This window comes from Tachyglossus aculeatus, chromosome X3 (assembly GCF_015852505.1).
Source record: "Tachyglossus aculeatus isolate mTacAcu1 chromosome X3, mTacAcu1.pri, whole genome shotgun sequence".
NCBI classification, from domain to species: Eukaryota; Metazoa; Chordata; class Mammalia; order Monotremata; family Tachyglossidae; genus Tachyglossus; species Tachyglossus aculeatus.
Genome location: NC_052099.1, coordinates 25,969,700 through 25,982,931, shown reverse-complemented (window position 1 = coordinate 25,982,931; position 13,232 = coordinate 25,969,700). Strand labels below are relative to the sequence as shown.

Below are 13,232 nucleotides of genomic sequence, written 5' to 3'. Positions count from 1 at the left end.
TCTTTTGTCTGAACAACCGGAGAGGAGAACCCTCTATCCTCAGTCTTTCAAGAACTTTCCCTGACTCTCTTCTCACAGACCCAGTTTAGGAGATTACTTTGGGTAATCTGGGCCTCATCCTAAATGTGGATTAGAAGTGTGTGGTCTTAAATATACTAACCAATAGAGAAAGTCTCTATAACCCCAACATACTGAACAAAATATGGATTTCCATAATGCCAAAGGCCATAGGAAGAAACAAACCAGTCCCCTCAAAAAGAATGAAGATAATTCTCTAGAAAGGTCCCACAGCGGGCAAGTGCTGTGACCAGGAGAAAACCTGGCGTCACCTGACTCCCCATTCCATCTTTTTTCCACTAGAGCAGGCTGCTTTCCCACTTATCTGATTATCTTGTACCTACCCCGAGTGCTTAAGTAAGTGCTGAATAAGTGCTTAACATGACTAATTTTTTTAAAAGTGGTGGCAAAAAGGCTTGAAAAAGTAAAATTAAAGCAAAGTTTTGATTTTTTTCCCAAGATCTAAGGGCCCGTGAGCATTTTAAAAAGTGGCAATCTCGCTGAAGGTGATTTGTCAGTTATAATCTCTACAGTGTTAAATCACAGCCATGAGTTATGTCGCAGAGCTTGTGTTCACAAGTAAAGATAAACTGGACATTTTGACATTGAAGCATCCTTTTTTTTAATGGACTGGCTATGTGTCGAGCACTGTTCTAAGTTCTGGGGTAGATACAAGTGAATCAGGCTGGATGCGGTCCCTGTATCCCCATTTTGCACTTTAGGAAACGGAGGCACAGAGAAGCTAAGTAACTAGCCTGTTGACGGTTGAACCGAAGCATTTAGTACAGTGCTCTGCACATTGTAAGAGCTCAATAAATATGATGGATTTTTTGATTGGTTCTACTCTGTACGATGTAGCTGTTTCTTGCTGGTTGCTAGACGAGCTCATTCGGGAGTCTTTGGGTCCAAGTCTTTCTGTTAAAAGCAGATGCAGCCTGAGGCAGTGTGGCCTAATGGATAAAGCACAGGCCTGAGAGTCAGAGGACCAGACATGCTTGGTTCTAATCCCGGCTCCACCGCTTGTCTGCTGTGTGATCTTGGGCAAGTCACGTATCTTCTCTGTGCTTCAGTTATCTGTAAAAATGAGGATTCAGTACCCTTTCTCCCACCTACTTAACTGTGAGCCCCAGGTGGGACATGGTCTGTATCTGGTCTGGTGAACTTGTATCTACCCCAGTGCTTAGAAAAGAGAGTAAGTACTTAATACCATTAAAAAAATAAAGCATCGGTTGACTCTAAATTTTCTGCAGAGAGGTCACCCTTGGGGCAGCTAGTGGGAGGGGTTTGGAGGTTCTCAGAATTTGAATTCTCAGGTCAGGAGAACTTCATCTGTTTCGGAAAAAAAATCCATTATGTAAATGTGGGCAACGCTGTATTAAGTTGAATTCATTCATTCATTCAGTCGTATTTATTGAGCGCTTACTGTGTGCAGAGCACTGTACTAAGCACTTGGGAAGTACAAGTCGGCAACATATAAAGACAGTCCCTACCCAACAACGGGCTCACATTCTAGAAGGGAGTAAGCAGGCTAAATCAAATCTGATTTCAAAATATCATCCTTCTTTCTAAAGTTAAAAATTTACATGATTCTTTAAGCATTTCTTGTGGTTTAGGGACCGTTGCTTTATTTTGAACTATAACATACAATACGGTAGGGGATTGCTGTTTGGCTCACGTTTGCATTTATTGGACAGACGAGTTTCTGTATGTGCTGTAGTGCACTGTCTCTATGAGGCTATTCTCCTGACATTAAAAGGCTCCGAAGGTTTTGTATCACTATAAATTATTTATATCATAAATGGTAAATCAGGAGCCAGAAAAATGCTGTTTGCAATAAAAAGCACATTTCCACCAGTGCTTATTAAGTAAAGTGCTTTCTAGAAAGCTCTTTTTTGATTTACCTCGAGTCTGTTTCTACTTACCCCCAGAAAAACCCATTTTCTCCAGCAAGCTTTCATATTTACATTACTAAGTCTAATAAAATGTCCATTTCCCCTCACACATTGTAAAATTTAATTGAATGCCCATTGCCGTGTGCTTATCATATATAAATCTCAGTCCTTTTCATTTTTCAATGTGCCCCAGTTCCACTTGAACGTGTATATTATTTTCAGGGAATACTGATTGGAATACAGGATTATTCACGGGGAGAAAAACGGATTTGGTAATGTTAAATGGAAACCAAAGATACACACGATTGGGAAAGCATCACATCATGATGCCATATTTGCTTTCGAGCGTCCGATTAACTTGCTACTTTTGTGTCTCTTTGTCTGGGGGTTCCCCGCCCTCACCCTCTCTGTATTTGCCCAATAGTCTTTTTATCAGGATGTTACCCTGAAATGCGTTTCTGGAGACAAAGAGCCTTATAGGGAGGGTGCAGTGTGCTGTGTTTTGTCTCTTTAAAACCTGTACTCTCAAACAGGACAAGATGCCTATTGTTTCTTTACCTCTGTGTCCTCTTGTAACAGAATGAATATTACTGTAGGTTAGACTTCCTATGGAAGAACAAGTTCAAAAAAGAACGAGAGGAAATTGAAACCATGGAGAACCTGAATCGAGTGCTGCTGGAAAACGTACTTCCTGCCCATGTGGCTGAACATTTCTTGGCCAGGAACTTGAAGAATGAGGTCAGACAATGGGCTTGCATGCCAACGTTGGCCAGGGCGAAGACGCTGGGAGGGCAGTTGGACAGAGGGGGACACTCGGAATCAGTTCCCAAAAGTTTCTTACCTAGTTAAAGAAATGGCATGGCTTAGTGGATACAGCACGGGCCTGGAAATCAGAAGGTCCTGGGTTCTAATCTCAGCTCCACCACAGGTCTGCCACGTGACCTTGGGCAAGTCACTTCACTTCTCTGGGCCTCAATTACTTCATCGGGAAAATGGGGAATGAGCCCCGTGTGGGACAGGGGCTGTATCCAACCTGATTAACTTGTATTCAGTGCTTAGAACAGTGCTGGGCACATAGTAAGCTCTTAACAAGTACCATAATTATTATTAGTTTAGAGTAGGACATTTTGAGAGGATTGTGAAGGCCAAGACGCCGGGGGAGAAAAGGGGTCCCACTTTTCCACAATCCTTCCTCCAGGTGGGTGAACACGTAAATCACGACTGGTCATTCCTCAGAGATCTCAAGGATGGCGATCCCTCTGGTTCCCCGGGTATAGCTTTCCTGACGCCGTAACAGTCAAAGTGTTTCTCCACTTCTCTATCCAAACATTGCAGGGATTGTGTCTGCTCCAGCGGTATTGCTTTTATCCCAGTGCTTAGCATATAGTCAGCACTGGACAAATACCAGGTTATCATCAATCGTATTTATTGAGCGCTTACTATGTGCAGAGCACTGTACTAAGCACTTAAAAAGACGGGTAACGGAGGAGCCGGGCATCCGGGCAGAGGGACAAACGGGGGACAAGGAGGAGGGAGAATTTCTTTTTTTTTTAATGGCATTTGTTAAGTGCTTACTATGCGCGAAGCACTGTTCTAAGCGCTGGGGAGGATACAAGGTGATTAAGTTGTCCCCCGTGGGGCTCACAGTCTTAATCCCCATTTTACAGATGAGGGAACTGAGGTTCAGAGAAGTTAAGTGACTTGCCCAAGGTCACACAGCAGACATTTGGCGGAGTCGGGATTCGAACCCCTGACCTCTGACTCCAAAGCCCGGGCTCTTTCCGCTGAGCCACGCTGCTTCTCCATTTGACACGCAATTTGACATTTATCATTATTATTATCATTACTGAGCCCATTTCTTTTTATTCAGTCCTTCTGCAAAAGAGGTCCTAGAAGGCTCTGTTATATCGTATTCTTCCAAGCGTTTAGTACAGTGCTCTGCACGCAGTAAGCATTCAATGAATACAGTTGATTGAGTGAAGGCTCCAAGCTTGCTCTGGAGGCAGTATTTGGGAACACAGAGTTTCCTGCCTTCACCCCTGGCCAAGATTAAGACAGGACATGCCACCAATTAATCGGGGGAGCACATTGTAACCCACCTCTGACCTAGACCAAATATAACCTTTGCAGAAAAGTTAATTGGCCCTGAATAAATTATCCTAAGATTGAGTACCGTTAAGACAATGAAAGACTTGCTGAGATGGGTTAAGTGGACACCGTTACTGGTGACCATTAAGGAGAAAAGTGTTTGCCTGAGATGATTTAAGCCTAGTCTTGGTGTACTGGTTTTATTATCTGCCCTGTTACACGCTGATAAAATATCACTGTCAGTAATGCTATCTTCTTACCCAAAGGCAATTTATTTGGAGAGTAGAAAACATCCCTTGTAAGTGTAGGCATTTGCCTAGAGTTCCCAAACTTTGTTACCACAAATTATCTGAGGAGAGGGAGTTAGCTCGTTGTGGAAAAGGAATGTGTCTGCCAACTCTGTTGCATTGTACTCTTCTAAGCACTTAGTGTGGTGCACAGTGTAAGTGCTCAATAAATACCATTGATTGATTGACCACACCCTGGAAATGCTACCTTTGGACTGGAACAAAAGAGCTGTTTAAGATTCCAAGTAATTTCGGGTGAAAGGTAGCACTCCAAGGTTTTTTCTTGGAGACATCCACCAACTGTCTGGGCAGTTTTCAGTTTGTTATGGCATATTGTGAGTTGGAGGTAAAAGGTTTGCCTCTATTTTACAATAAATGGCCTGAGACTTATAGCAGCAAGGCCACCCAAAGGGGAACTGGAAGCAAGCGGTCAGTTCAAAGGTTCACATCTGTTAAGCTTGCTTTGTGGTAGTGTCTGGTAGAGCACCATTGTTTGGGGATGAGGATTGATGATGATGACTGCTCACCTGGAATTGCAAGAGACTGCACAATAAAAGGCATAAAGTGAAACCTAGAGAAATTGAAATACCTTTAGTATCCCTTAGCTGTGCATCAATCTCACTATCCAAGGCTAAAGGATCTAATTGCAGCTACTGACTGCTGTATTGACTTTGATGGGTTTTCTCCCAAGGGTGATATCTGGAATGATCAATGTCTTTCCCAAACAATGGACCAGCCCTCTTCTCTGTAGCTTTTCAGCGAAAAGATGCTGAGAGGTTCCTCACCCTCCCTGACTTAGCAAAGGATTCTTCCACTTCATCAGCAGTCCCCGCCATCACTCCACCACCCAGCCCGATCGGCAATTTAGTTCTAGTTTCTGTTCAAAGACACATCTGGGAGCTTTAGCGCTGCCTTTCTGTGATTTTTTTTCTTTCTGAGGGAAATGAAATTAAGCAGACGACTGAGCAGAACCAGGTGCCTCTGAGGGGGCACCTTGCAGGAGGAAGAAAAGCTATTTTTGAACTTAACGGATCCTCCTCTCTGCACATACTCCAGCTCTGACACAGACCCAGACATGTTTGGTTTTTTTTGTTTTTTTGTTTATTTTAATGGAAATGACAGCAAATAAACTCATGTTGCCATTTTAGGGATCCTCTCTAGTATGATTTTCCTCTTCAGCCAATCAGCTTCTTCCCTAGGGTGTCGGCTGCAGCTTCCCAAGGAGCACTATCCTAATGCCTTTTATTTTAATAACTCTTGGATCTTCTGAGCAACCAAATGCAATGTAATTAATCCCACACAGATCGGGTCAGCCTTTAAAATAATAATATTAATAATAATGATGGCATTTGTTAAGCACTTACAATGATCCAAGCACTGTTCTAAGCACTGGGGGGATATAAGGTTATCGGGTTGCCTCACATGGGGCTCACAGTCTTCATTACCACTTTACAGATGAGGTAAATGAGGCCCAGAGAAGTAAAATGACTTGCCCAAAGTCATACAACTGACAAGTGGTGGAGCCGGGATTAGAACCCACGACCTCTGACTCCCAAGCCCAGGATCTTTCCACTGAGCCACGCTGCTTCTCTAAAAAATATGGAACGCTTCAAGAATTTGCATGTCGTCCTTGCACGGGGGCCTTGCTAATCTCTGTATCGTTCTAATTTTATTATACGTGCTGCTGACACGAGCACAGTGGGACCTGGAAACCCTAACCAATATTGCTAGTCAAAGTTCCCAAGGGACAAAGATGAAGCCGGCTGTAGATAAAACTCAGCTTTATGTAAAGGAAAGCTCTGTTAGAATTCAGGAGCGCGGCACAGCCAGCACTGGTGGTTACAAGACATTGGATCAAAGAGACATTACTTTGGCCCGGGAGATTTGTTCTGTATTCTGTAGGTTTTAGGGTTCTTTCTTTTGAATTCTACCATAAGACATTCACCACTGTAAGTTTCCACACTTTGATAGTCTTTATACTAAGTTGAGGAGACCAGGCTCTGAAGAGAAAAGCAGCTTATAAGGGGACATTGTTATAAGGAAATAATAATAATAGCTATGGTATTTGTTAAGCACTTACTACATACCGAGCACCGTACTAAGCCCTGGAGTGGATACAAGCAAATCAGGTTGGACACAGTCCATGTTGGCTTCCAAACGTTTTTCCAACACTGAGATCTGTGAACAGGATGACTCATCTACCCTCTATTTTGGGTTCATTATGGAAGGACCGGTACGGGAACATCTATCAGTGAAATTAAGCAGGAATGACGATTACAATAATGACTGCTATGGCTTCAGTGCTGTGATAAGTCTTCTCTCCAGTGAGCAATCGTGGGATCTGAACACTATGGGAACTAGAGAATAATTTTCTTCATTCATTGATGAACAGATGAAGCAAAATGAAATTTTAGGACCTAGAGCTGTTCCTCTGACAGACAAAAGGGAAACCAGAAGTGTTAGGGAAGCAGCATGGCATAGTGGATAAAGCACGGGCTTGGGAGTCAGAAGGTCCTGGGTTCTAATCCAGATCTGCCATTTGCCTGCAGTGTGACCTTGGACAAGTCACTTGACTTCTCTGGGCCTCAGTTACCTCATCTGTAAAATGGGGATTAAGACTGTGAACCCCACATGGCTGACTGCCTTGGCACATGATAAGCGCTGAACAAATACCATATTAATAATAATGGTATTATTATTATTATTCCCATCTAAAGGTTAATGCCAGGTTGGTCTCCCTGGTTTCAGGAAAGAGTGCATGGAGCAAACCAGCCAGGGATAAACGTGCCTATCTCCATCCCCTCTGGGATCGATTCGGATCTGCAGTTGCTGGGCAGTGAGTTGAGGGAATGAATATATTTTTCAACTGTAAAGTTAGTGCAAACCTCACCGTAAATGGCACCGTAGCCCACCCTGTGCTAATCTGCTTTGAATGAACTCCTAAAGCACAGAGCCGGTGTTTCCAGCACTGATGTCATGCTGTGATTTCGATGGGAAAAATGACCTGCGTTAAATTTGACATTGCCAGAAATAAAGAAGGAAGTGGCTTGGTACTGTTAGGCCACCCTTCAACAAATTCAGTTAATCAGAATGCTTAAGCATCCTATGTTTTTTGATTTATTGAATGAAACACACCATGCATAACTAGCAAGAAAATCAGCATGAAGTACGTTGAAATTATTACCTGTTGGAAATGCAACAACCTTCCCACACCAAATATAAATAAATTGTATATTCAAGAGGAAAATGGAAAGGTTATTTTCTACTCATCTTTGTAATATTGTTTGTGAGTGCTTATTGAATCAGAAGTTGTTTACTTCCGATTCCCTTTAGTTTTCATCAGTTCTCTCTGGGAATTTTACGTGTAGTGCATTCCATTACATTATACATTAAGAGGAAACCTAGCTTGTGCAATATTAACATCTTTGCTTTCTGTATTGATTTAGTAAAGAGATTAATTTCCTTTTGGAAAAAAAAAACATGAAATGAAGGCTGCTTTGTTCATAAGAGCCGTAAATGTAATACTGTATATTAGATAACTATTTTTTAAATGATAATTTTATGTTCAAGTAAATAGCATTGCCTGATTGATCGATGGTCATCGGAGTTTGAGGGGACCCCATTTTGACCTCAAATCTATATTCGAGATTTGGGGTGCTGATTCTGAGCCTGACTGTATCCTGTGAAGGTCGGTCAGTGTAGCTTTCACTGGGGCTGTCAAGAAAAATTCCTCTAGGCATGGCAAGTGTCCTTTCTACCCTGCTGGGAGAAGCAGTGTGGCCTAGTGGAGTCAGAAGGACCTGGGTTCTAATCCTGTCTCTGCCGCTTGTCTTCTGTGTGAACTTCTCTGTGCCTCAATTCCCTCATCTGTAAAATGGGGATTAAGACTGTGAGCCTCGTGTGGGCCAGAGATTGTGTCCAACTTGATTATCTTGTATCTACTCCAGCACTTAGTAAAATGCCTGGCACATAGTAAGCACTTAAATACCATCATCATCATTGGTATTAGGGGCATCGAAAGCTGCTCTGCCTTCCCCTGAGATGCCTCATTATTTACTCCCCTACCTCCCTTACTATCCCCACTGGGCCCACTGCCACTTTTTCATAATCTTCATCGTTTTCAAGGCGTTATCGTGCTTTAGTAAACATTCAACACCCACAAGGGAATGACAGTCATGCTTGTCAAGATAGCTTGAATGAACCAACTTATGTCTCCACATAGAAGCCACTAGTTCTGTATTTTCCTGAGTAAAGAGAAGAGATGAGCCACGCTGGGTATTTCCCATCTCCCCACACCTCCACCCACAAAGAATGAGAATGAGTCACAGGTGTGTTTTGAACTTTATTGTTTGTTTGTTTTTCTGGTCAGAGTAATATTGGCATCAATACGGGTCATTCACTTAACTAATTTCATAATGTTAAAGAACCTAGGTTAAATTTTGATGTAACTGAATGTGAAGAAGCAATTTGGTGTTCACATAATCATTTAGCAAGGCAAATGGTAATAAGTGCGATTCATAAAACCATTTAGGCTGAGAAGGATGAAAATGAATATTCCCACCTGAAAAAAATGAAATGGCCTTGATCAGGCAAGTAGCAATTTCCCATTTTTCATGAAGAAATCCTCTTCTTCCCAAATCCTCACATCCACAGTGACTTGAGAGATGTCTAACGAAGTTCTTCAGCTTACAGGGTTAGGCTTTCTAATTCACTTCTGTCCTCTTCTTCTTTGGCAGGACTTGTATCACCAGTCATATGACTGCGTCTGTGTCATGTTTGCCTCCATTCCGGATTTCAAAGAGTTTTATACTGAATCAGATGTAAACAAAGAAGGTTTGGAGTGTCTGAGGCTCCTGAATGAGATCATCGCTGACTTTGATGACGTACGTATTAATAGCAATGGACTCAAGCTATCGTTTAAGAGCCCCAGAGGTTCTAATCATATACTCCTTGAGATTTCTGCATGAATGAGGCACACCTTTTAAGGGGTCGCCATTGCATTAAAAAGACAGATATTTGAAATAAAGAATAATGCTTTCCTAAGCATATTTTGCATGCTTTCTGATTCTTGGCACTGTTCCCAGAGCTTTAAGACTTATTCCACATTGTTCATTTATAAAGGCCTCTGGTTGCCAAAAATGATTTAATGGATTTAAAAGTAAAACATATACATAAATCTATAATATAAAAGTATACTTTCTGACTTAGAAGATCTCTTTTGGCAGAAAGGATAACCGCAACTTCTTTATAAATGAGTGGGTTTTAGAATTTGGAATGATAAATCTCAGCAGTTGTGATCTATCATGAATTAGCAGTGTCCTGAATTCAATTGAAAATGTTTTTTGTTTTAAGAAGATTGATGGTAATCAGTGAGTAGAATGTCGAAAACTTTTAATTTTTTTTTGAATGTTGCACTTTGACTCATTCATAGCACTTTAGCAGATGTTTCTTCAGATATTCTTTTGGGCAGGGATTATGACCACTTTTATTATACTCTCCCAAGCACGTAGTGAATTGCCCTTTGCACACAATAGTTGCTCAGAAGATACATTTGATCAATTGATTGGCATAGCTTTCCAGTTTACACAGGCTAAGTTTCTTCAGAGGAATATATCTACTTCCAACCAGATGGAAGTGGGTCATTGAAATACCATTAACAGGTAATTGAATTCCTTTACTTCTTTCTATGCATAAGATCAGACTTTCCTAAAAGGCAGTTCACATGAGCCTCTTCAATCAAGAGACATGGAAGTGGAAGTTATTGGAAGACATTTTTTATGGGTTTCATATGTTTTTCCAATGTACTGACTATCCAAATCTTGGTAATTTTTACAAATTTTCTTCCTTATGAGGTTATAGTACACCATCAGTCAGACTGTATTAAATATCTATTGTGTGCAAAGCCCTGTAGAGAGTGTCCTTGAGAGAGTATAACAAAAGTACAAAAGAATTTTCAACTCTTTTTTCTTCAAATTAATTTAAAGAAAAAACTTGAGAATGCTTTTGAACTGCTTAGCTAATCTGACGTTTACCTGAATCTGAGTCACTCAATGAATGCTGTAACTTCACAGTTGTTGTCTAAACCGAAATTTAGTGGAGTTGAAAAGATCAAGACCATTGGGAGCACGTATATGGCAGCTACGGGACTGAGTGCCACACCCAGTCAAGAACACACTCAGGTACGGTGAAGATACAAACAACCTGCTAGTTAAAAACTGTTATCATGGAGTTAGAAATGTCTTGCATGAAGATTTAGCATGTTTCAGGACTGACCTGTCTATCAGCAAAGCCATAGTCCTGGAGTCTTCCTACTCTTGAATATCAAGAAATCTTGACCAATCTGTGGATAATTCAGATTTCAATTCACTCTTAGTCTTGGTCAATTCTCTACTCATTAGCATTTTTGCAAAAGTGTTTGATCTTGCTTACAACTCTTCAAAAGGTTGTTGTTGGCTTCTTATTGTGTGTGTGTGTGTGTGTGTGTGTGTTTGCGGGAGGGAAGTGTAATATAATTCCACTGTGGGCAGAGATTGTCTCTCTCTGTTGCTGAATTGTACTTCCCAAGCGTGTAGTACAGTGCTCTGCACACAGTAAGCACTCAATAAATATGATTGAATGAATGAATAATTGGCAGTCGTCTCTAAAGTTAGGATTTGGAACAAATTAGGAATTATCTTTATCCTCCCCATACTTCAGTTCTCCTTCCTTCCCGGGCTCCACAGCTACAGTTCATTAGCTGTGGAATGTTTTGTTTTATCATTGTTGAACAGAGATTCGAAGGGAACATGAATTTATATATAACACCTGTGTACTAGATTTGGAATAGAATTCCCCCTGGACTCTTTCTAATTAGAGTTCAGCATTGCAGTTCTTGATTCCAGGAAGTTCATTGCTGTAATTAGTTTTACATCACTAAGAAAAAATTTGCAAACCAATATTTCACAGCATCTCTTTACAGAAAATGCTGCAGTTTGTGCAATAGGATATGGATTACAGTATAAGCAGATGCTCTCCTTTTTATATTCCATAAATCACACCTATCCAAAAGGCAATTGCAAAGAGCTTGCCAGAAAATGCCACATTTTTAATTCTAAAACCCTTCCTCTTAGTTTTGTTGTCATGCTACTTAAGATTGTTAGGGAAAAAATGCAGTTTGAAAGGGATTTTTTTCCACCCAAGGATTAAATTGTTCTGTAAAATTCCACTCCCTTACTGGTTGTAAGTGATTTTCTGCAGGAATTTAGTTTACCAGACTCCAGAGGTTATTTGTAATTATTTTTCCTATTTATTATTGAATGGAAATATAGTAATACATTAGTGAAGACAAAAGGTGGAATGTTTCAAAACGTAAACTGGTGGAACTACGGGGGAAGCAATCTCATATTTGATTTGAATGTTAATTTTATTTCTATTGCTGTTTATAAATTAATCCATTTAAATCATTGTAACCACAGAAGAGAAAAGCAAGATGCATCTAACCATTTTAAATACGTATTTTTAGCTCCACACATTAGTTTGAAAATGTAATCCTGAATTGGAAGAGCACACTATTTATAGGATTTCCACCTCCAGTATCCATGATTACATGGAGCTGACAGACTGTCACTTGCTTCTTCTCTAGAGGAAGATTTAATCCTAATGCAGAAAGTTTTCACGAGGCTGTTTTGTGGGGGGTAAACTCCCATCGACAGGGATCATGTCTACCATCTCTACTGTAGTGTATTCTCCTAAGGAGTTCCCCCCTTCTAGACTGGAAGCCCGTTGTGGGCAGGGATTGTGTCTCTTTGTTGCTCAGTTGTACTTTCCAAGCGCTTAGTACAGTAAGCGCTCAATAAATACAATGGAATGAATGAATGAATTAGCTAATACGGTGCTCCGTAGTCAATAAATAATTGTATAATAATTGTATTTATTAGTCAATAAATAATTGTATTTATTGAACATTGCACACAGCACTCAATAAATACAACTGATTGACTGAGGGCTGACTGGTCAACATTTGGAAGTGATTAAGCCCAAATCCCTACCTAACCTATGAAATTTCGTACAATGCTGTGCACACAGAAAATCCTCAAAATGCCACTGATTAGTTGATTCTGAAGCTCTCAAAATTAGACCTGAAAATGAATGACCAAGCGAACTCTTCTGTCAGCCCACATGGCAAGTTAATATGAACTCTGAATGCATCTCAAGGTGAAATCGAGCCCCAGGTGGGAGAGGGATTGTGTCCCCCCAGATTATCTTGGATCTTCCCCACAGCTTAGTAGAGTGCTTAGCACACAGTACGTGCTTAACGAATACCACAGTTATCATTATTACACTGTGGCATTATCACTTTGAAGCAGCTGCCGAGTTTATATGTCTGTGGGTCTAATGGAAATGCTTTATGACTGAAGTCGTATCCGCCCATTTTTGTATATTTATTGCCCTATTCAGGAGCCAGAGCGCCAGTACATGCACATAGGCACAATGGTGGAGTTTGCCTTTGCCCTCGTGGCAAAATTGGATGTTATCAACAAGCACTCTTTCAATGACTTCAAGTTACGAGTGGGTATGTTTTGGATTGAGTTTTTTAAGTATTTACCAGTTTCAGAATCTTTTCTCCCAGAACATCGCAGTAGTTTCCAAAATAACATAAGGTGAACTAGCAAAATCCTGAGGAATGATTATATTTTGAGTCCCAAATAAGGCAGGAATGCATCTGATCTGATTATCCGTATCACCCCCCAGTGCTCAGCACAGTGCTTTAGCACATGGTATTAGTAGTAGGAACAGCTGCAGCTTGTATGGTGCGCTGTACTAAGCGCTTGGGTAGTACAGAATAAAGTGATATGGAGGGAGACAAACATAACAATATTTCCCAACAGAGTGGTCAAAATAATTGATTCACAAATATGCATTCATAACT

The 13,232-nt window shown here is 40.8% G+C and overlaps 1 protein-coding gene and 1 non-coding gene across 2 annotated transcripts in view; one reads left to right on the top strand and one right to left on the bottom strand.

Annotated features, from left to right (window-relative positions):
• The window catches only part of ADCY2 (adenylate cyclase 2), a 269,135-nt gene that overhangs the window by 246,390 nt on the left and 9,513 nt on the right, over positions 1-13,232 (top strand). Inside the window, exons 20-23 of the mRNA XM_038770480.1 lie at positions 2,529-2,687; positions 9,061-9,207; positions 10,396-10,503; positions 12,761-12,875. Coding sequence (XP_038626408.1) covers positions 2,529-2,687; positions 9,061-9,207; positions 10,396-10,503; positions 12,761-12,875 — 529 coding nt within the window. The remainder of the gene's footprint in view (positions 1-2,528; positions 2,688-9,060; positions 9,208-10,395; positions 10,504-12,760; positions 12,876-13,232) is intronic.
• LOC119949051 lies at positions 5,918-6,021 on the bottom strand. The gene has a single exon (XR_005457147.1). It is a non-coding gene; the product is annotated as a U6 spliceosomal RNA (small nuclear RNA).